The sequence below is a fragment of the Muntiacus reevesi genome, chromosome 7 (assembly GCF_963930625.1).
Source record: "Muntiacus reevesi chromosome 7, mMunRee1.1, whole genome shotgun sequence".
Lineage (NCBI taxonomy): Eukaryota > Metazoa > Chordata > Mammalia > Artiodactyla > Cervidae > Muntiacus > Muntiacus reevesi.
The window spans coordinates 36,991,633-37,016,159 of NC_089255.1; the positions used below are offsets into that span (position 1 = coordinate 36,991,633).

The 24,527-nt window shown below is 34.4% G+C and overlaps 1 protein-coding gene across 1 annotated transcript in view; it reads right to left on the reverse strand.

Annotated features, from left to right (window-relative positions):
• The window catches only part of UBR1 (ubiquitin protein ligase E3 component n-recognin 1), a 137,461-nt gene that overhangs the window by 24,856 nt on the left and 88,078 nt on the right, over positions 1 to 24,527 (reverse strand). Inside the window, exons 30-39 of the mRNA XM_065940397.1 lie at positions 21,178 to 21,383; positions 19,743 to 19,836; positions 18,828 to 18,977; positions 15,691 to 15,788; positions 12,995 to 13,088; positions 11,847 to 11,995; positions 9,796 to 9,851; positions 8,682 to 8,778; positions 4,437 to 4,504; positions 3,316 to 3,466 (exon numbers count right to left, since the gene is read on the reverse strand). Coding sequence (XP_065796469.1) covers positions 3,316 to 3,466; positions 4,437 to 4,504; positions 8,682 to 8,778; positions 9,796 to 9,851; positions 11,847 to 11,995; positions 12,995 to 13,088; positions 15,691 to 15,788; positions 18,828 to 18,977; positions 19,743 to 19,836; positions 21,178 to 21,383 — 1,163 coding nt within the window. The remainder of the gene's footprint in view (positions 1 to 3,315; positions 3,467 to 4,436; positions 4,505 to 8,681; positions 8,779 to 9,795; positions 9,852 to 11,846; positions 11,996 to 12,994; positions 13,089 to 15,690; positions 15,789 to 18,827; positions 18,978 to 19,742; positions 19,837 to 21,177; positions 21,384 to 24,527) is intronic.

The following is a 24,527-nucleotide window of genomic DNA, read 5'->3' on the forward strand; positions in this document are numbered from 1 at the left end:
GTGGTGGTTTAGTCTCTAAGTCGTGTCTGACTCTTGCAACCCCCATGGACTGTAACCCTCCAGGCCAAGGGATTCTCCAGGCAAGAATACTGGAGTGGGTTGCCATTTCCTTTTCCAGAGAATCTTTCCCACCCAGGAATTGAACCCCGGTCTCCTGCATTGCAGGCAGATTCTTTACCGACTGAGCTACGAGGGAAGCCCTGTACATTTTATGGGTTTTGACAAATGTATAATAAGTTGTACCCACTATTATTGTATCCAACAGAATAGTTTCATTACCCTGAAAGCTTTCTGCACACTGCCTATTCACCTTTCTCTCCCCTAACCCTTGCCAATCCCCACTGGTCATTTTACTATCTCATAGTTACACATTTTCCATAATGTCATATAGTTGGAATCATACAATATCTAGTCTTTTCAAATATGCTTCTTTCACTTAGTTGTATACACTTAAGATTCCTCCATGTCCTTTCATTGCTTAATAGCTCATTTCTTTTTAGAACTGAAGAATATTCCATTGTTTGGATGTACCACAGTTTATTTATCCATTCACAAGGACATATGGGTTGCTTCAAAGTTTTGGCAATTATGAGTAAAGCTACTATACACACCTGTGTGCAGGTTTAGTGTGGACATAAGTTTTCAGTTCATTTGGGTAGGTATCAAGGAGTGTGACTGCTAGACTGCATGGTAGGACTATGATAGTTTTGTAAAAAACTGCCAAATAGCATCTCAAAGTGGCATTGATTTCATTCCTGCCAGCAAAGAACGAGAGTTCCTGTTGTTTCACGTCCTTGCCAGTACGCAAACGCTGTCAGTGTTTTGGATTGTTCCCATTCTAATGAATGTATACTGGTATCTCGTTGTTGTTTTAATTTGTCATTCTCTAATGACACCTGACACTGAAATCTTTTCATATGCTTATTTGCCATCAGGATATCTTCAGTGTCTGTTCAGGTCTTTTGTCCATTTTCAATGAGGCTGTTTGTTTTCTTACCATTGAATCTTAGTCCTTTGTATATTCTGAATAACAGTTCTTTATCAGATGCATTTTTTGCAAATATGTTTAACCAGTTTGTGGCTTATCTTCTTATTCTCATGATAATAATCTTTTGCAAAGCAAATGTTCTGAATTGTAAGAAGTCCAGCTTATCAATTATTTCTTTCATGGATTGTACCTTTGGTGTTGTACCTAAAAAGTCATTGCTTCCTCAAAATCACCTAGATTTTCTCCTATGTTATCTTCTAAGAGTTTTATAGTTTTGTATTTTACATGTAGGTCTAAAATCTATTTTTAGTTAATTTTTGGGAAATGTGTAAGATCTGTGTTTGTGTCTTACATGTGGGTATTCGGTTGTTCTAGCACCATTTGTTGAAAAGACTGTCTTTCCTCCATTTGTCTTCATTCCTTTATCAAAAATCAGTTGACTATATTTATGGAGGTGTATTTTGGGCTCTGTTTTGTTCCACTGATTCATTTATCTGTTCTTTCACCAATATTACACTGTCTTCATTCCTACAGCCTTCTAACAAATCTTAAAGTCAGGTAGTATCAGCCCTTTGACTTTGGTCTTCTCTTTCAATACAGACTTGGCTATACTGAGTCTTCTGCCTTGCCAAATAAACTTACAATTAGTTTGCTGATAATCAAAGAACAACTGGCAGGGATTGTGACTGGGAGATTATTCAGTTTATATTTAATTTTTCCAAATTTACTTTTGTGTGTCTTCCTTCTCATACTGAAAATTCAGTTCCCAATGGCATTAACACAATCACTTACTTGATTTAAAAATTACCTAAGATAATTTCAAAATAATAATATTAGTACCCCTGATACTACTAATTGGGTTCAACTTAAGATTGTTTTTTTTAGTTCCTCCATTACCGGATATATCCTACTAGGAAAGTACAGTTGAAATACTGTTTTTTAAAGTCACTAAGCAATTATTTTCTCAATATATTTCTTAGGTTCATTTGTTGCTTTCAACAGTCAAAAAATTATTTTTGCCATTCAGATCTTTTTTTTAGTTAAGTATAATTAGAGTTCTAAGATCAACTACATTAAAAAAACATTCACAAGAGTCTTTGCATAAATTCTTGTACTCTTTACTTTGTACCAGAGGTAACTGTTTTTCATTTTCCATTTATACTTCTGTCATTTATTTAAAAAGAGCAAATTGAATATATGCAAGCATATATATGCATAAATACACATAAAGTATCTTACACAAAGGTATTATACTATAACTTCTGCTCTGTATCCTACTTTTTTTCACTTAATATCCTAGAGCTCACTTCTTTAGTAGATCTTATTTATTCCATTTTATAGCTGCACATCATTCTGATATATGGGTACATCATAGGTGATTCAACCAAGCACTCAGTTTTTTGTTATTCCAAATAATGTTACAATGAATTAGCTTGTGCTTATATTCTTTCATATTTCTGTCAGTAGAGCTTTGGGGTAGATTCTTAGTAGAGGGACTGTGGGTCAAAAGGTAAATCTGTATTTAATTTTGCTAGATACTGTTCTAAGATCACTTTAATTATCTGTCCTCTAAATTATTTGAACTTTCAATAGCCATTAATGACCACTGATACTCAAAACCCAATTTTGCTTTCTATAGAGAGCAGAATCTAAAAGGACAACTATATCACAATTCCATGATGTTATATTACCCATGTATCTTCAAACAAGGATATATATATTTTTTCATCCAAAAAATATTCATTGAGTTCTTATTGGGTGTAACAAAACTTGCTAAACATTTGAAACTTATGAAGGAAGATTCTGAAATTTGAATGTTCCCTATTCAAGAAACTTACAGTAGGGATGCAGGAACAAGGAGAAGCAGGGAAAGGAGTGGAACAGCAGTAAGATATAACTATAAAATAAGACACCATGTGATAAATGCTATAAAATGAACCAAGTACTATCATTCCAGCTAGAGGGATCAATAATGTTTCATAGACAGGCTTATCAAAAGCCTCAGAGTATTTAGACAGGAACAAACATTGGAGAGACTAATCTCCAACCCTGACCTTGAGGAATCTGAAAAAAAAAAAAGAGAGGGAAAAACAGATCCAAATGGCCTCCCTGTGTACCTAGAGAGTAGCTGCTAGGGAGAGAATCAGGTTGTCTAGCTAATTATTCCTGTCACAGTTCTACCTTTCCCTTTAAACAGCATCTGTAAAGAAATGAACGATCATTCAATAAGAGACATAATACAGAATGGTTAACCACAAGCATAATTAATTTTCCGAGTAAATCATGGGCACATGTTATTTACAATTAACAATTGACGGGAGCTTTACCTGTGTCTATGGTAAGAAGTATCTGAAGCATGTGTGCCATGGTGATCAAATGGAAGAGATAAAGGTGGTTATAGGAAGAGCTAACTGGTGAAGGCTGCAGATCAACAGCATCATCCCAGTACAAGGACGGGAATGCTAACACAGTACCCACCTATGAGAGAAAATCAACATCAACATGGGGAGCAAAAGGACCAACACAAGTTAATCTCATAATTAAACGTAAAGAATACAAGAAACTGCACCATGTGTGATTTTAAATAACCACGATCTTTTCCCTAATTATTCAACAGGATATTTTAGAATACAATACACCATAAAGAGAGGATAAAAACCATCATCAAACAGATTTATCCCTTTGCTGGGTCTAGTTCCAGGTAATGGTCTCAACTCTGTGGTTTTAGGGTATTCAACATTACAATTATTTGGGAAACTCTTAAAATAACATTGATACATGGGCCCCACCCTAGTCCAACCATATCATAATATCGGGGATAAGGTCCAGTTACCAGCATTCCTTTCAAGATTCCCATGAGCGATTTTAAAAGACAGTGGTGACAACGACAGGGTAGAGGATACTGGCTAACCTTGCATCCACAAAGTTCATGATCCTAACCTTACCATGGCTCTCTAGAAAATTTGTCTTGAAGGAATGAAATCGTCAGAGAGATGGAAAAACTGTGCAAGAAATTCACAAAACAGTTGTCACTAACCATAGGTGTTTTGGGGAACACCTAGATGCACCCATGGCCTGGTCCATGTCACGAATAATTAACAATTTTAAGACAGCTCACACCATTATTCACTGCTTATAATGTAAACAAGTTGAGAAAAAGGGGAAGGGGGAGAACATATTATTAGAAAAAGTCTGCCTATATAGACACTAACTAAATATAATCAACTAGACTACAATCTATTACAAAGTAAAGGGTAAATGTGGTTTCATTTTTAAAGTGATTTTGATGGTCTCAATCAAATCTGTATCTATTTGTAAAGGGAATGGAAAAAAGAGACTAAACTTTCAAGATCAGTATTTATAATCTGGAACATAGAGCATAAAATTTGAATGAGGAAAACACTTATAAACTTGAGTGACTTAAAAAGAAAATTTACTGAACACTTACCAAAACATGAAATAGATCTATGGATAGAAGGCAAGGTGTAGCTTCTGATTGCAGGTTAGGAAGAACAACTGAAAAACAAACAAAAAACCTTAACGTAATTCAGTCAGTAATACAGCAATGCAGTTAAATGTAATACAACATACCAGCATCTAAAACAAAATTTAACAGGGTTGTAATACAGAAACTGAAAAAAAAAAAAAATACAGAAACTGATAAACTGGTCCATCACACCTTTAAGATATGGGAACCATAACTAAAGATAAACTAAACTGAGAAAAGGCTCTAAAAAGTTCTGAATGCAATTTAATGGTTGAAAGATAAGATATAGGAGGAAAGGGTAAATAAGCTAGGATGACTGAAATAAGAAATTGTTCGATAAGTATTATACTTGCTGAGTGAAAAAGAATTACTTTTAAACAATGTTCTCTACCACTTCCTACCTCTAACTACACATTTCTAAATGTTCTGTGATACACTAAATATATGAACAAGTTTGGGGTTGGGGAGCAGGGAGAGCATGAATCAGGTAAGTGAAAGAGGATGGAGACAATCCTCCTGAACAAAACTAGACAACTGATGAGTGGAAGGAAATGCAGACAGCTCAAAAACTTTGCCTTTCTGATTTTGATCAGTCTCTAAATTCAGAAGTCAGGGAAAGAGTGACAATGAAGTGAAATCAAGAATTCAAAACAATAAGTGTTAATATATACATAACCGTGAGAATTAATTATATTTAAATAAAGTTATCATTTGGTTAAAATGAAGGAGAGAAGATTGTTTTCAGACTAGGTTAATTTCTTAACCCCGAATCCAAGATTCTAAACAAAAAGCATAAAAGTTAAAAGAGCATGGGCTTTGGAGTCAGACAGAAATGGGGTCCAGTACTTCCTATGACTAACTGTCACAGGCAAGGTACTTGACTTCTCTATGCCTCTAGTGTAGACAGGATTGTTGGGAGGTTTGTCAACCTGTGCATTCAAAGTACTTAACCTGAGTGCGGCATACAGTAACCACTATAAACACTATTAATACTGGCTCTATAAAATAAAGCAAATACAGGGCTCTGCCATTAACTAGCTATGTGTTCTTTTTCAGTAATATTTCCAATACGTCAGTTAAGATGTTCATGACACAACCAATACTACCTACCTTATTTTCTTCTCAGTGTTAAAGTGTTTTGCTCCCAGGACATTTTAAGAACTCCTAATTCCTTGCCCTGATTTATTAACTTTTCAGTCAGTAAAATACTCTGTCATCAAATTTTGCTTACAGGCAGTTGTGAAACTTTTTTGTTCCCAGATGCTAAATATATTTATTTTAAAAGTCCCCTGAAATCAAGTTCATTTTTGGCATGCATATTTTCCTCCACTGGTAAAATCTTTCATTTATGCCAAATTAAATATCTCAGGAAAACTTAAGTGATATAGTAGGAAAGGCACAGATTTTATGGTCAGGCTTGGGTTCAAACACTAGTTCTGCCTTTTACTGCCTTTTATTATGACCTTAGTCAAGTCATAGAAGTTCTCTGTGCCTCAGTTTCTTCATCTGTAAATTGGGGAAATGATAATTTCCTTGAATAATGGTGGTTAGAAGACATGATTATATAAAAAGATTCTTGTACAATGTACAGGCATCATTGTACAGCGCCTGGCACATACATGGCAGTGAACACAGTATGTCCTATTACTACTGGAGAATCAACATGTTAAAACTATATTCATCATCTTTCACATAAAAAACAGTCTCTATTGTGGACTTCCTTATTTCTTTCAATAGTTTAGTTATTCATTTTAATTCAAAACTTTGTTTCTACCCATCCCAACTGCCTCCCTAATTTATGCTACTACGTGTGTGTGTGTGTGTGTGTGTGTGTTTAGTCGCTTCAGTTGTGCCTGACTCTTTGCGACCCTTTGGACTGTAGCCTGCCAGTTTCCTCTGTCCGTGGGACTCTCAAGGGAACAATACTGGAGTGGGTTGCCATGCCCTCCTCCAGTATGCTACTATATACAGATACATATGTTACTTCTAATTTTTCCTTTTCCCAACCCAATCTATACAATATCTAGCCTTAGAATAATATTGTTCAAAATGTTCCAAAAATTCCTAATAACCTAAAGTTCAAACTTCTCACTGGGACATTTAAGACCTATTTTTATCAAAACAACTTCGTGCTTCTCTATTTATAGGTGCCACTATTCCTATCAGCCCTGTCTATTTGAACATACCACATGCTTTCCTACATCCTCAATCTCTGTTAAAATTGTGCTCCAGGCTTGGAATGCTCTCTCTGTTTCTCTCAATGTATCTTTATATACCCTGTTAGAGCAAAAAAACAGCAGAGCCCCCAGAGTGGGCTTTCTGTGTCAATTCGTGAAGCACATATTTTTACCATACATCTAGCATTTGTCTACTTTATAGTGTGAGTTTTCACAGAAGTTCTGCTTCTTCAATTCAATCATGAGTATTACAATGGCAGGGACCATATCTTGTACCTCTACACAGAGTTTACAGCCCTAACAACTTGCAAATAAAGATGTTCTCGCTAATAAATTTTTACATGACAAACTTTTATATAAAGGCACAAAGATACATTACAGAACAAAAGAACATCAAGTTTATTAGTTACTGTCAACTAGACATTATGCAATATTATTTCAGTTTCTGCCATCTGTGATGATATTAGTCTCCTTGCTTGGTATTTATTTTGAGGTGTTTTAAACATTGAGATGGTTAGATAGCATTCACCAACTCAACAGACATGAATTTGAGCAAACTCTGGGAGATAGTGAAGGCATGTGGAGACCTGGCATGTTGCAGTCCATGGGGTGGCAAAGAGTTGGACATGATTTAGTGACTGAACAACAATCAACAAATATTACAAATCCCATATCTGTGATGAATGTAAAAGCAAGAAGACTGTTTGGAAATATTGGTAAAACAAGGTATCCGAATTATAACTGAAATGAAAACAGATAACAAAAATTAAAAAAGAGCAAAACCAAAATACTACTAAGCAAATAGGATAAACTGTTAACAATAGGAAAAGGTCCTAAGAATGAGAAGCATGTGTAATATGTGCAAAATTCTGGGCCTGTGCAACTGATCAGTAAGAAAAAAAGTAAATGAAAAAAGGAAAAAAAAATTTAAGTGTGTAGTTAGGGAACAGCATTAATATTAGATTACTATTAGCATGAGGTTAATTCAGGAGATAGCTGGAAATTAACTTGAAAATATAAAAGGTTAGCACGGTGGAAGTTCTAATGAAACTTAAGTGACAGCTTTGAATGGAGCCATGGAACCCCCATGTCATTACAGTGACAGAAAGCTGCCCAGGAGAAGCTCCCTAAGAAGTCTGTGAGACTCAACAAGGAGGAAGGTGACCTGTTTCAACAGACTTTCAGGGTAAAATAGCTGGTCAATTTGGGGAAACAAAGCCTGTTTTCTAGCTAGAAAAAAAACTATGCATGCTTTTAAACCTTAAAAAGAGTGAATGGCTCTCTTATTTGGTAGAAACATACTGAGGAATTATAAGCTTAAACCTCTTTACCTGTGACATATTTAATTTATGAACAAAAAGACATAAAGTGGGTTTTTTAAGCTTAACCTATTTTAGATGCAAAGGAGCTGCTGTGGTGCAAATACCTAAATGGAAATGCAGATAATCAAAATGAAAGTCAAATCATTCTTCTATGCATAACCTCTAATTTTTCTTTTTATTTTCACAGTAAGACCATCACATGAGCATAGCTAATTTCTAGCTTATTCAAATCTAAAAAAAAGAAAACCCAGCTCAGCTGTTATAACCTGTCTCTCAAAGAAAAAGGCATGCATGGACCCACAGTCTGAGATTACCATAATTAGCACTTCTATCATTTTTATATGACTTTGATACACACCAGAAAAATGATATTTTAAAATGATCTATCCACATTACTGCTCTCTTTTCTAGCCAGACTGAGATACTAGTGATTAATACTAAGGAAATTAGTGATTGTGGATGTTGGTGCACAAAGCCCTTGGGCAGGTATAATGGATACAAGTTGACAGCATTTGGAAAACACTTGGTTTTAAAAATAAGACTGCAGGTATTAGAGGGCAACCATGTATTTTGTTTTTTGTTTTTTCTTTTGTAAGGTTGTGGTAATGAATGTCTGCATTAGTGTAGTGTGTTGGTTCCTAATACACTGCCAGAAATGCAGTGGGGAAAGACATGCAAATAACTTAATAATTCTGAAAAGACTCTACCTGATAGAAGACGAATCAGATGTTTCCGTATCAGGACCTGAGAACAGGTAATCCTTTGTGCAATGGCAAACTGCATTAATGCTTTCAGACCATTATGCTAGATTGTAAGAGAAGGGAAGATAAAAAGATAAGTGAAGACTAAAGACCTAAGTCATTCACTGTATAAAGCAATCCCACTCTGTAAGAACTAGTGTAGACTTACTATATACTTTACATTACTGCAAATTTAGTTACAATATTTTTAATACTTCTAAAAAGTTTTATGACCTCACTGAATTCTGTAATAGATTTTCCCATGACAAAGAAGTATTAAAGATACAATCATCTCAATCTCATTTAAGTACTCATTTCCCCCAGAGTCATTCTCTTAAATGTCTGGCCTACATCATTCTATTCAGGCCTGTGTAAATACATGTCTTTGTAGAAATTCTAAAATGATGGCAGAAAATCACTGAATTCAGGGAACAAATCTTCTGCTTCCCAGATGGAAGGATGGTAACTCTAGGGAAGCACGTCGTGGACTCCAAGTCCCCTGGGCCAGCTGTCAGAAAATAAGAGGAAAATGGCTAGGTGAGTGGTCCAGGGAATCCTCAGTTGCCCAGTTTGTTTTCACAGGGTTACTGAGCATACTTCTTAAGTACTGTTTGCAGGGTCCCCAAAGTTATAAGGCTTAGGCCTGAGGCAGGGGTATAGTTACATAGAATCAGAATCTGCCCATGAAGGAGTCATGGCTTAGTTTTATTTTGGAGTTCAGTATGAAGATTTATCCAGAGTTAAGCCAGTATTAAGGTTACATGATGATGCAAAATTAGTGAGAAGGAAGATAAGACATTAGGGTTCTGATTTGGAAATAAATGGAGAGGGGGATAAAAAGTAACTAAGTATCATCAGAAATCTTTCTGTGAATTACATTTAACCTCCAAGACTGAATACACTCTCCAAAGTGTATAATGTTGACCTTTCCGTCTCCTATGAGACTTAAGTAGCTTTAAGAAAAACCAAAACAGAATTCTGCTTTTACAGAAAAAGAAGTGAATAAAGATTTTTTAAAATGGTAAATGTACTGAGAACTCCCTAAAAAAATACACCATGTGTACCCTGTTGGACTACATACCTGTCTATTTTGAAGTGCTCCAAACAAAGGTTTTCCTTCATCTCCCAAGAGGTTTTCTCAAAGAGCAAGAAAAATAAAAATAATAAATTTTGAATACTGCTACAACTGTATACTTGGTTTCTGTCTATCAGATGTTCTTTAATTCTATGTTTGACCAAACAGAAAAATGCTTTGCACTTTTCCCCTTCAGAATTTCATGTTTAAGTCTATGCCAAGATTTCCACATTTTTGAGTGAGAGGACACTACAGAGGCAATGTAGATCATGGACAAATTGTTTTTATAAATAGTAAAGCCCCTGGAGCAATCATAAAGAACAGAAAAACAAAGCATTCTGTTTCATTTATCCTCCTTTTCACATCTCTTCTATGCAAAAAGAAAAAACAATTTTAATTGAAGTATAGTTGACTTACAATATTATACTAGTTTCAGGTTTATAGTAATTTGATGCTTTTACAGATTATACTCCCTACAAAGTTATTATAAAATATTGACTATATTCCTGTGCTTTATATTACTTTCTTGTGACTTTAAATATACATCCTTGTAAGTAGTACATTACTTCTGTGTAAGTATTATATTACTTCCTTATAATAACGTTACACCTAGTAGTCTTTACCTCTTAATCTCCTTAGCCTATTATGCTCCTTCCCCTACTGCTCTCCCCTCTGGTAACCACTAGTTTGTCCTTTGTGAGTCTGTTTCACTATATTGGCTCATTTGTTTCATATTTTAGATAGCACATATAAATGAAAACATACAGTATTTGTCTTTCTCTGCAAAAAAAAATTAAAGTAATTTTTAAAATATAGTTGTAACCTATTTTGTTAAAAAAATACATAAATCAAATGTAAGTAGCTTTATTGTTCTTTTAAGCACTATTTAAAAAGAATTAGATTTATAGGATAGAACAAGGTGAAGTTGAAAATACAAAAAACCCATCAGCTCAGAAATATATTTTGCCTTGTTGGCTAAGGTATTTATTACTGATCATAACTCCAAAAGAATGCTTAACATTTCATATCAAATTGTTCAGATTCTATTTAAACCTCATTTCCCCCTTTTCTCCTTTTATTTAATGACAGTAAATATAAACATGTGCATTTATTTTTTACCCACAATTTAAGTCTGACAGGTTTGGGAATGACTCCTTACATCTGTTCACAGGGACTAATGCTGGCATGCAGAAAGGGTCTGTGAAAGAAGTAGATTTGTGCTACCTAAGTACTTTGTGCTTCAAATCAAGAGACAGTGTCCTTTTACAAACCTTTATTTAAATGAGGAAAATGTGGTAGAACCATTAAAAACAACTTTCAAAAAATACTGGAAAATGAGTCTGAAACTGGCTTAAAGACAATATGAAAGAATTACAATTCTTAAATGTTTTTCATGTAGTACTCTTATCGTGTGACTGCCATAAGCAAATATATTATTTTAAAAATCTGAGTGATTCTTCACTGCTTCATTTCCCCTAGCTTTAATGAGAGATAAGACCATGTAAATGTAAGGTGTATAACCTGTTGATTTGATACACTTTTCTCTTAGAAACTTTCACCACAGCGGAGAATCTAACAGTAGGCTTCCCTTCAGATTTGGGAGGTTTCTTGCTGTTAATCTCTCCTGACCATCTCAGTCTTCCTTTCTCTCTCCTGGTAATTTTTTAGGTGGTTTGGTTTACCTTTTTTTTCCTCTCAAAGTATAAAAGAAATAAAAATTACTGGATATTTCTGGGTTGATTCTCCTTCCTTTGCTTTTTCTTGTATCTTCCATTGTTATACTGCCACCTTTTAAATATAGCTTGCTTCACGCTGTCCCTTTCAAGTATATTTAGTTTTCTGTTATGTATGCCCATTTTTGTTGTTAAAAGAGATCAAAACAAAATATCCTCAAACTAAATGGCATCATGCCACCTAATCTACTGATATACCAAGAATCCTTAAACAAGTCAAAGTATTCCAGGCCATTAGGGTGGGAAAAAAGGAATAATTTTTGATCAGCCAATGTTAGTTCTGTTTCTATAAAAGCTCCAAATCAGTTTTCTTATAGGCTTTACCAATTGCCTGGATAGTAAAAGCACACGTGCTCCAGGTCATCATAGGGATTCGAGGATCCGTTTCATCAGGAGGCACTTTCAATCCAATTCTATAAATTGTTGTAGCAAAGAGAAGGACCATTTCCTTGATGCTATTAGAATAATTTAACCTAAAAATAAAACAAGAAAAATTTAAATAATGATTTAGTATAAGAGGCTACCTACTGAGAAGTCCACTTAGGTACTGAAGCAAGAATTTAACTTCTTTTGAAGGTTTACTCATTAAGAACAAAATGGTAAAAGCAGAACTGTAACTTCTATGGGTAGAAAAATGTATCTGACAAAATGGTAATGACCCAGATAACTTCTTGTAAAAGACGCAGTAAATGATCACAGCGGAAAGGGTCGAGGTCCAAATTAAGAACAGGTTGGAGAGAGGATTAAAAATTAGAGCAAATATATCTGACATAAATTTCAGTGTATGAAAAGGGACCAAGAAGTACTTTTGTGCTGAGAGGGGAGTATGTGTATCTGTGTGTATATATAATAATCCATATACTAGCAATGATAATTTCTGGTTTCCTGGACTTCTATTTGTAACAAGTAACAAGTATTTTTAGTAGTGATGGGATATACAACGTAAACAAGGATCACAACTAGAAAAATGAACCTCAGATATTATTCATTAAGTAACAGTATCTGATTTGGATACATTATATTTTTCAAAGTGTCTTTACTAAATATCTTTTCAATAACCTTATGAGGTAAATTAGGAGACTACTGTCTCAGTCTTACAAACAAGAAAATGAACTGCAGTGGGGGTGGAGTGACCTGAAATTTTTCAGAAGTCACAGAGCAAGTCAGATGTGACTTTAGCTTAAGTCTCTTAAATTCAGCTCTTCCTATAGGTGGAAATATATAAAAATAGCATTTTTTTTTTGGCTAAAAATAGTTAATTAGAGGCATGGTTCACTCTAACACATATTAAATACATATTACTCTATCTCAAATCACTTAATAACAGTACAAATAAAACTCTAGGTAGATGGCAACAAGATAAAAATGGGATAAACAAAACACTTTCACAAATAACGCAAGAAGGAAGGAAGAATTGTTCTTCACTCTTATTTTCACAACCATTTACAAACTTCTCTTGTTTGGATACTTACGAAGACTGAACTCCATAACTCAGAATAGAATTGAAGTCAAGAGTAGAATCACCCATTCCTTGATCAAACAGGACTGGAATTGTTGGGTTTTCTCCTTACAAATTAAAAGGAAAAAGAAAAAAAATCATGGGCGTTTAGTGTGACACATACTTTTTCAAGCTTTTATAAATTACATACAATCACTTTAGAAAATTTGGATAATGCTAAAGCAATAAATAATCATTCAAAATATTTCCACCCAGATAATCAGATAGCATGAGGGTGATAGTTTTCTATTCTCCATATAAATGTTACACATGTAGATATTTTTTTCTTAAAAGGATAATACCTAGCACTGTTGTGTATCTTGATTTTTCATTAATACATCACATATATCTTCCACATCAGTAACTGTCCCTCTATATTTCTATTTTTGGTGAATGCATAGTACTCTGTTAGTAAGGCAGCATACTTTAGTGAATAACAGCACAGGATCTGGAGCCAAGCTGCCTGGATCTGAATCCTAGCTCTGCTAGTAACTATTACTAAGACCTTGGGTGAATATTAAACCTCTTCAAAATTAAGATTGTCATCCCCACAAGTGCAATGAGTTGCTTTCTTCCTGGTGGTTCTTGAGATTGTTCATCTTTGGTTTCCAGAAGTTTGGGTATGACCTATGTAGGTATGCTTTTAAGTTTATCTGTTGGAGGTTTGCTGAGCTTAAATTTATAAATCTAACTCTTTCACCAATTTGTGAAGTTTCCAACTATTATTTTTTCAAATATTTTTTCAGTATCATCATTTTTCTTTTCAGGATTTCAATGACATAAACATTGGGTTAAAGGGAACAAAAGAAGGTTCCATATGTCCCTAAGGCTATATGTTTTTCTCCATCACTTTTCTGTCAATTCTTCATTGCATAATTTCCCTTATCTAATTTCAAATTCACTGACTCTTATCTCACCATCTCCATTCTACTACTGAGCCCATTCAGTTAATTTTTCTTTTCATATAGCATTCTTTCAATTCTTTTATCTCTGTTTGGTCCTTTATATATATATATATATATATATATATATATATATATTTTTTTTTTTTTTTTTCCCTTCTGCTGAGAACTTCTGTCTTTCCATTCACATCCATGAGTGTTCACCTTTAATTTATGTTTCATGATTATAAACCTGCTTTAAACTTTTGGTGTGAAAAGTTCAACATTTAAACATCTCAGGATTGGCACTTGGTTGATTGTTTTTTCCTTGAGAGTTGGTCAGATCCTCCTGGTTCTCTCTACCTTGAGTAATTTTGGATTCAGTTCAGTTCAGTTTAGTCACTCAGTCGTGTCCAACTCTTTGCAACCCCACGGAACGTAGCATGCCGGGCTTCCCTGTACATCACCAGCTCCAGGAGCCTGCTAAAACTCATGTCCATCAAGTTGGTGATGCCATCCAACCGTCTCATCCTCTGCTGTCCCTTTCTCCTGCCTTCAATCTTTCCCAGCATCAGGGTCTTGGATATTTTGAAGATCCATTAAAAACAGGCTTGCATTAAAAATCTCCAGAAAAATGTACCTTTTTTGTTGTTGTTCTAGTAGGCAACTGACCCAATTAGGTTCTATAAGTTTTGTTTCACTCTGAGTGACGGTTCCATTGTTAGTTTTCAGAGCCTTTGTTAAGCTGTTTGGGTCTGCCAGTACATGTACTACTCAGAACTTAGCTTGGGACTTGAGTGGTAGTCTAATGTAGTTTCAGTCTCAAAGCTGTTTTTACCTTTCTTTGAGCCTGTTCTGCACCTGTGTAGGTTGCAGGTGAGCTCAGGACTTGTGCTGGTCTCAAAAGTAGGAGATTCCTTTTCATAGCACTCTCCTCTCTGGGATTTCCCCCTATTCTCTCTAGCTGCAAGGGGCCCTGTTTCCCATTTCCTCTAGTCAAAATGATTAATTTCTTTCAGCTTTATAGTCCCCTGTGCTGTCATGCAGATTCACATGACTGGAGTTAACCTTGGGATGAAGCTGTGAGGCAAAGAAATGGCTAAGACTCCACACTTCCAATGCAGGGGGCACAGATTTGATCTCTGGTCAAGAAACGAGGATCCCACATGCTGAGCAGTGAGACCAAAAAAATAAATTAAAATAAAACAAAAACACCTAACTGGGAATTAAAAAAAGAAAAGAGGATTCACCCTGCAGTTTTTGGAACACAGCGGTCCCATTTCTCCCAGTCCTTTTGGCCAGCAAGACTGATTTTCTCTTGGGATTTTAGATGTCTACATGGCCACCATGGCAGTGCAGCTCCATGACTGGAGATGGCCTTGGGAAAGAGCCAAAACAGAGAAAACAAAACAAAACACAGGCAACAGGAATTCCCTTTACACTCTCCAGCTTCTGAGGAGCTTTCTCTCAAGTTCTCTGGCTAGAAAGATGGCATCTCTTCTGGGTTTTTTTTACTGTTCATGTCCACTGCAGAGCTCTGTGTCTCAGGCTATGCCGGGGTCAAAACTGGAGAATAAAGGAGGGACAAAATCCCCCAGGAAACTCACTGCCTATACTAAGCATTCCTCAGATTTTTACTTCCTACCCTTGGCCTAAAGAAATCTCTATTTCCTAATATTTAAAGAATCTGTATTTGCAAACCATATGTTAGAGCAAAAAGTACTTTAAAAAATAAAGACTCTGACACTTAAATCTCACGCAGCTAAATATAAAATAATTTTAAGCAAACCTTTAGCATGTTTCATATTATAACCTGTTATTCTGGCCAGAACAGTCTGTATCCATCGTTCCAGGGTCAAAACTTGAGCAAGAGGTTCTGTATTCTCACTGAAAATTGATATTTGAAAGTTATTAAAGCCATTGGCATAAGTCAAACTGAAAAGCTGAATTTGTAGGGTTTTTCTGTGGATAAATAACTATGAAAAAGCCAAACTCCTCCAGATTAGCTTCTTAGGTCATAGAAACACACGTGTCTAAAAATGCAGTTTTGGGAGGGAGGAGAAATTTTAAAGTACAAAGAGTAAGATAACACCCTTAAACCCAGTTCCTGGAAGCAATAGATAAATGTCAGTAAGTGAAATCACCCTTTCAGCTGCTCAAGTCAAAAACTAGGTGTCATCACTGATATATATGATTCCCTCAAATCCCACATTCAAATCTATCAGCTAGTCTTAGGTTTTACTTTCTAAATGTATCCCAAATTGATCACTTCTTTCTATCTCTTCATGATTACCCTAATCCAAGTTATGTTATATTCATCAAACAATAGCCAGGAAGATATTTTAAAAATGTAAATCAGATCATATCACTTCCCTATCCAAAACATTCCAATGGTTTTCCATTACACATAAAACACAATTCTAATTTCCAATCTTGGCTCATAAGACCTCTTAGGATCTGGTGCCCTGCTTGCTCCATCCCAAGCATACTGCCTTCTTACAGTGCCTTGAACTTGCTGCCTTCTTGCTATGTCTCCATCATGCTGATAGGTTCCTATTTCAGGGTCTTTGCTCTGTTGCCTGTGCTTAGAATTCTCTTCTTTAAGAGAAGGGAACTGGTGTCTCTCTCAGAGAATAGAACCGGTAACATAGAACAAATGTTACTATCTCAGAGAGGAGTTCCCTGCTGACTCTGTCTATAAAGAACCTCGGGCACTGGTCTGTCCTCTGGCTCTTATGTTTCTAATTTAGTCTTTCACACTATTTCTCAGTACTCAATAGTCCCTATTTATATGTTTACCGTTGGTCTCCCTTCTCTGTAATACAAATTCCATTGCACAGGAGCTTGATCCAAACTAACAACAAAGGCGGACCAGAAACGGTGTTATTAAAAAGAACTGTAAAGTAGAAATTTGTTTACTTAAAGGATAGTTTTAAGTGAAGTTAAAATATACAATGAACTGTGCCAAAATTCTTATTTCTGGGCACAAATTTGACCTAAGAATTTTTTCAGTTCTCAGAAATGAAAGTATATTCTGATTTGTCATAATCAATTTTCTTTAAAAATGCTAGCTTATTATTAGCTTTGATAAAGTTTTTTATATGCTCTTAACTTTAGTATCTTGGTAGTGGTTTAGTTGCTAAGTCATGTCTGACTCTTGCGATCCCATGGACTATAGCCTGCCATGCTCCTCTGTCCATGGCATTCAGGTTATACTCACAATGACTTTCTAACAAAAGAGGCAAATATATTCCCACTATACTCAAATGCCTAATAAAAATGTTATGTATAATTATGTTTTTCAGATTCTAAGTAACAAAATTGTTACTACAAATTAAAATTGTTGCAATAAGTGTCCTGGGGCTTGAAGAGACCTACCTGTAAGGATTAGTCTAACTTTAGAAAGGACTGCCCTGAAACATCCTATTCTTATAGATATCAAGGAAAGAAAGTGCTGAATATTCCTTAGAAAATAATTTACATGTTAATAATTCTTACTTGGTAAACCACTGTGTAAAATAGGCTTGCAGAAGCTAACAAGAAGTTGTTACTTTATTTTATTATGATTTATTTTTGTTTATGGTTGTGGTTATTGCTGCTGTTTAGTCACTAAGTCATGTCCAACTCTTTGTGACCCCATGGACTGTAGCCCACCAGACTCCTTTGTCCATGGGACTTCCCAGGCAAGAATACTGGAGTGGGTTGCCATTTCCTTCTCCAGGAGACCTTTCTAACCCAGGGATCGGACCCAGGGCTCCTGCATTGACAGGTGAGCTCTCTACCACTAGCCAACCTGTGTATAGTTAGGTGAGGCTTTAGAGTCAGGTCTAGGTTCAAATCCTTGGTCTGTCTTGGGACAAGTAAAAACCACTCACAGTCTCCAATTCCTCATCTTTAAATGGGAATAACAGTACCTACTTCATTAGACTATATTGAGAATAAAAAAACATATAGAGTAGAAGGCTTACAACATGTTAGTCAACAAATAAAAGATAAATCTTTCTGATGACACCTTCTTCCTAAAAGATGACATTCTATGTCCTAGTACACTAAGTAGAAGACAATTCAAAATTGTGTTTTCTAATGACATGGAATAGTAGAGACAGAGCAACTACTTACTGGCCCTGACTGCCAATCCTACAACCTTTAACTCTTTTGTTGTGGAAACATGTTAAGTTTTTATCAATAAAATAATTTTCTTGAGCAAAACTAAGATCTATCACTACAAATTCATTGAGTTAAAAAAACTAATAGCAACAATAATAAATATTAATACGTGTTATCACGTAGAATCGTTAAACTATTGAAATAAACAATTAAGTGTTCTAGCTGTCATAAAAAACTAATAGTTATTTGCTGTTAAATTCCATTCACAGATGGTCAGAATATAAAAGTTTAAAAACTTATTCTGAACACTAAAAAACTATTCATAGACGAACCTATTGTTTTCATTTACATTTATAGTTAACATTTTGTCCGTATCTCTACAACTACAGCATTTGGGTCTTTAGAAAATAGACTAAAAATAATAATACAAAGATCTGAAGAGTAACCAAACTCCAAATAGCAACTCTAATGCTGGCAAAGTACTGTAAGAAAGGAATAGATATTCTTTGCAACTTTTTTCCTTCTGTGAGTGCTAAGATAGAGAGCAAAGTTCTATTGCTTTAATGGCTATTAGAAGAAAGATGCAAAACATGTAGACAAGTAAATTAACATTCCAGTTCTTTTAGGAACCAAAAATTGGGACTTTTTACCATATGTTTAAAGTTGAATCCAAGTAATAAAATGGATTAGTATGTTACTTTAAATTGCAAAAAAAAAAAAAAAAAGAAAAACTCATAATCTGATAATCAAAACAGTCACAATGAAAAAGATCAAAGACAACTTAAAAAAAAATTAACCAAAACATTAATTTAAATATACCTGCTTATCTTTTGATGTTGCAAAGGAATAATGGGGATCACAGTATTGCACAGAGACTTGCAGAGAGGGCAAAGATACTCTCCACTCTCCAAGTCGAAAAGATCAACATGTATGCGCTGCTGAGAGCTCAGCTGTACAGCTTCAAAATACCTGCAAAATCCCAAGACACAGGTTCATTAGAAACTACACATGTATTTTTGCTCTAATCCAAGTGATAAAATCTGGAATTTTTGCCTCAATAAACATCTTTATAATCTACATGCAAAAATACACAAATTACAGAAGAAATAGCATGCCCATTCTTTTGGGGGCAAACTGGAGAACACATCAGGGCAGAAACAAATTTAAATTAGTTTTACTGAATCATATTGATAAAACTGTCTCCTGCCTCAACAGCATGGAGATAAACAATACAGACACTATGTCCCTCTGTTTCCAATGACCAAGCAAAGTAGTAAATGCAATTATAGGAAAATTATGTATTTTAATCTGATGCCAAAGAGGTAAACCTGATATAAAATATTTCCCAAGAAAAATATTTCTGCATTTTTACCTCTTCTAGACATATAACTAGAATTTCATGTCCTATTCAATCTCAGAGGTATTTTTTATTGTGTGTTTTGGGGGGAATAAGATTTTTATAAAGATAACTACTTTTCATACAAATACTGATCAAGAAAGACTAATTCCTTTGAGAAAGAAAGTACAGTGAAAATTTTAAGTTGATAATTTTACACACCAATTTCAAAGGGTGAGACTATAACGAGTATCATGCAAACAAAATTAATAATTAAAACTGCTTCAATTATTCAAGTAAGAAGAAAAGAAGACATGAGAAAACATGCCTTTTTGTGGCCTTTAGAGAACTTCAATAGTCCTAGCTTCTTTCAAGAACATGTCAGAAGGACAACTTACTTCTGCCAGCATACTGCATGCATTACATGACCACAGCTCCCTGTGTAAGTTCCATATGCCAAGTCTGCATCCATGAAAAGTGGGTCCATGGTTTCTGACACAAAAAGACAAATATGAGGTATATATTCATCTGTTCCACAATCATAAAAAGAAACCAAATAAAAAAGAGGTTATCACTTCTAACATTCTAATCATAAACTTTCTTAGGAATGTTCAAGAATATCAGGGGAGCAGGATATATATTCATAATAGTTAAGTAAAAAGAGGAAAACATAAAGCTAGACTTGAGGTATGATTAGTGTGGATTAATGACAACTACTATTTATAATGTACATTTTTATCTTAACATTAAGTTTCAAGTTGCATTATTTTGGTTTCATTAGGTTTCAAGTTGCATTATCTTGGTGAAGTGATATTCTATGATTCAAGCACAATTTCTTCATCTGTAAACGGAGGAAATATTGATACCTAGATCATAGGGCTGTTGTGAAGAGTAAGTGAGTGAATACACATAAAGCACTATTCATTAAATGTTAGCCTTTTTTCACAACTGTGGTATAAATATGGTAATACAGTAAAATGTTTGCTTCCTTGTATTTTCCAATAGCTTCATAATAATAAAAGATCCTTTTAATTAAAAAAAATTAGCCTTTTTAAAATCATTTTTATTATTGCAAAGGTATTTAAAAAATAAAGCAGATAACTCCTAATGTGATGTAAGAATTATTTAATACAACACATTACCTAATTAGTATTCCAGCCAAGAAAATGTTTAACAAGAACCTAATCACATGGCAACAATCAGATAAATCCTCAATGTAAAACACTGTAGAGGACAACCAACTAGTTTGCATCCTTCAAAAAACTTATTATCATGAAAAAAAAAAGGAAAGGCAAGTGACTATTCTAGAGGAAAACAGACATAACAAAAGCAACATATGAAACATGTCTGAATCCTAAATAGAAAAAAAAGTCTAGCTAAAAATAAGACTTTTTGAGGACAGTTGGGGGAAATTTGAATATGGATTTTATATTAAAAGATATTCCTGAATTATTAATTTTCTTAAATTTTATATCCAGTATGGCAGACATAGAATACTGGATAGATGAGTTTTAGGAAATGCACATGGAAACATTTAGGGATGAAATGTCATGAATTCCTACTTTCAAAAGGTTCAGGAAAACAAAATGGAGATGGAAGGATAGATAGACAGAATGAGCAACGTGGCCCTGTGCAAACCAAAAATTTAAAAAATAGACAAAGGAGCCAACTTGGTATGTAAAAACTAAAGAATCTTACAAATGGGTAAATTGAGATCTGACCAAATAAGGCTAAATACAACCTCATTCCCAAACTTCTTTCAGATAGAAATTTTTCTAATTACACAGGAAAGAAAAAAAATGCTCAAAAAGACATTTATTAAACAATACATACCCCCTGAGAGTTCTATGGGTTTTCCCCTGTGCTGGGTTAAGGCGGTGGATTTCTGGACACAGGCCGATAATACCATGGCATTATTTTCTATTTTCACCTCTTGTTCTTCTTGGCAGAGGATGCATGTCAGCACCTCCTTTTCAGTAACTGATGGACCCCGTTTAGGACCCAAAGCAATTCTAGAGTAGTCACTGACTGCTGGGGTGCTACCAAGAGAAACGACCAGAAATGAGGACACATATTTTGGTCACCTGTCTTTATATTCTGGTAGATTTTAAGTAACTATAGGGCAAGAACTTTAAGAACAAAAATAATAAAATAAAAATTATACATAGAAATATTAGCTTAAAATCTCCCCCCCCAATTTTTCTGACTTTTATCAGTTAATTTGCTTACTAGAAAATACATTCTGTGTTGCAAAGTGCACACACACAAAAAAATGCATATCACACAGTAGAATGTATATTACAATTAACTTACTGATATTACAAAAGTAATGCATGCTTATTAAGAAATTTTGGAAAGTCTAGAAAAGTATAAAGAATAAAACAAAAAGCAGTATATTCTCACAACCTAGAAATAACCACTTGTGTATTTCCTTCCCATCTGCTTTCCAGTTACAACATTTTTTACATAATTAAGATCACATGATATATAGAGTCTGTGTCCTGTTTTCTTTCCTTATATCTTAGTTGTTTTTTCATATCATAAAAATTGCTTCAGAAACATTATTTTTATATGGCTGTACAGCACCCTAACTCTATGTGCCCTAACAGTTTTATCCTTTCCCGCTTATTAGGCATTTAAGTTTCTATTCTACTTTGGTAGCTATTAAAATTAAAAACATACATCTTAATGATTTAGCAATTCATAAGATGCGCTCAGTTTGTACAATAACAGTAATAAAATAAATAAGAGCAAATATTCACAAAACATGAATTATAATATGAGGCACTGTTTCAAATACTTTAAAATTTATGCTACTTCATTGAACCCTTCCAACAATTCTATAAGGTAGGTACTATTATTATCTCTGTTTTTCAGATGAAGAAACTGAAGCCTAGAGATGGCATAAGACTTACTTAATGATTCATCTAGGAAGTAACTGGGCTAGGATTTAACCTAGATGATCTGATTTGACAGGCCATGCTGCATAATACTGCCTATCTGTGCAAGAAGCTCCCCGAAATATTATGCATCATCGAACAAACTGGAAATAAATGAAATGGTCATCACCAATGTAAGAGAAATTATGTAATACAGAATACTATGCAGTTTTTAAAAAGTGGGTCTCAGCTAGGTGTGGTCCTACATTCTAGGAGGCACCCAGCAACATGTGGGTAAAGTTAACCTTTTGGTTATCGAAGGCCCAGGGGACACTACTGGACTTTAATGGATGAAGGGCCAGAGACGCTAAATGTTCTGCAATTTATCATGAAAAAGAACTGCTGCCCAAATGCCACTGAGCTTGTTTTATATGTGAGAACATACATATACAGATTTCCAAGATATAATATTAAATGAAAATGGGAAACTGAAGAATGATATATACATAAGCCATTTAGGCAAATAAAACAAAAGGCTGAATGACACATTCCATGGCTACATATATTTGTATGTAACAGCACAGTGAAAATTCTTACAAGATAACCAGAGTATTTCTGAGGAAGGGCAGAAAGGAGTGCAGGATTTCGTTCAGTACTCAGGCAGAAAACATATTTGTTATCCTGGGATAGGAAAAGCCTTCTTAAACAAGATATAAACAGCTAAAACTCTAAAAAACTGACAAATCTCTCTTTATTAACACTGAAAATTCACTATAGCTAAAATTTCATAATTAATTTTAAATAAATAGGGAAAAATATGGGAAACATGGAACAAACTTTAATATCTATAATTTGAAAGGACTTTTAAAAATCAGTAAGACAAAAGTAAAGTACCCAATATAGATGGGCAAAGGATACCTGGAAGACAAAACGTAACAGGCTAGTGAATAATCACAAGAAAAGATACTCAACCTAGTACTAACTAATCAGGGAATTTCAGAATGGCACAAATTTATAATTTTGATTGTACCAAATATTTTCAAGTGCTGATAATTTTAAGTATTGGTGAGAATGAAAGAAATAGGAACTCTTCATACACTGCTGAGAGTAGAAACTGGTGCAACTACTTTGGAGGGCAATGTGGTAGTATCTATTAAAATTTTAAATACTTATGACCCAGTCCTTTCATTTAATAGATTCCACCCTAGAAAAGAACTTGTAGAATTGCAAAAGGAGACAAATAAAAATGTTTTGACACATTGTAATATGGAAAAATTGGGAAATAAGAGGAAAAACACCTGTGTCCAAAATCTGATAAATACTGTATATCTATAATATGGAATACTATGCAGCAGTTATGAAGAATGACATAGAATCTACACTCCAGATCTATCAGTATTGACATGGAAAGATTTAAAAGACAGAGTGAAAAATCAAGCTGCAGACAAAGTATGATAACATTTTAAAAAGCTACTAAAACACACAAAACAAGATTCATTATTATTCACATACACACGTTTACAAATGTGTAAAAAGACACCTAGAACAACAGTTATTTATAACAATGGTTATCGGTGAAGGACCAGGAATGTAGAGGATGCTTAAAGCAAACTTACTGTGTTACTATGAATTGTTCTCAATGAGAACACATATATTATGTGTACAATCAATCAGGCAATAAAAATATTCTGAAAGCATCAGGGCCACTAATTAATTCTGAGTACATTTCTGTTTAAACCTCTTGTTTAAATAAATATACAATAGTCTCTTGTTCATTAGTTTAAAAATATTATATTGTTAATATGTAATATTGAGGGGGCTGGGACTTTTACTTGCCTTAAATTTTGTATTAGTTTTTAGTTTTACTACTGTTGTCGTACCAGCATAGTTTACCATCATATCCATTATATATACATATTTTAATCTTTAAAATATTGAGTCAATAATCTTTGTGATTCTTTGCCAGGGTGCTCAGCGTCAGGATTACAGATATATTATGGATAGCATGTTCCTACTGTTTTTGTAAAAGCACAATTTCCTAAAAGTATCCACAACTCACATGATTTTAAAGAGCATTGAAAGCTTGTTTTTATAAGCATAGAAGGTATTTTCAATATTTTAAACTGGAATGCTTTCAAAGTACCATTATTTTGCCTCCTCCCTTTTCTTACTGTATCTAAATAGCAGCCCACAAAACACTACTCTCAGAAAGTTAACTCATTTCCCTAAGAGCACATCATAGTCATATAGTCAGAAAACGAGGTTTACTGATTTCCATTCCAATGTGCTTCCCAGGTGGTGCAG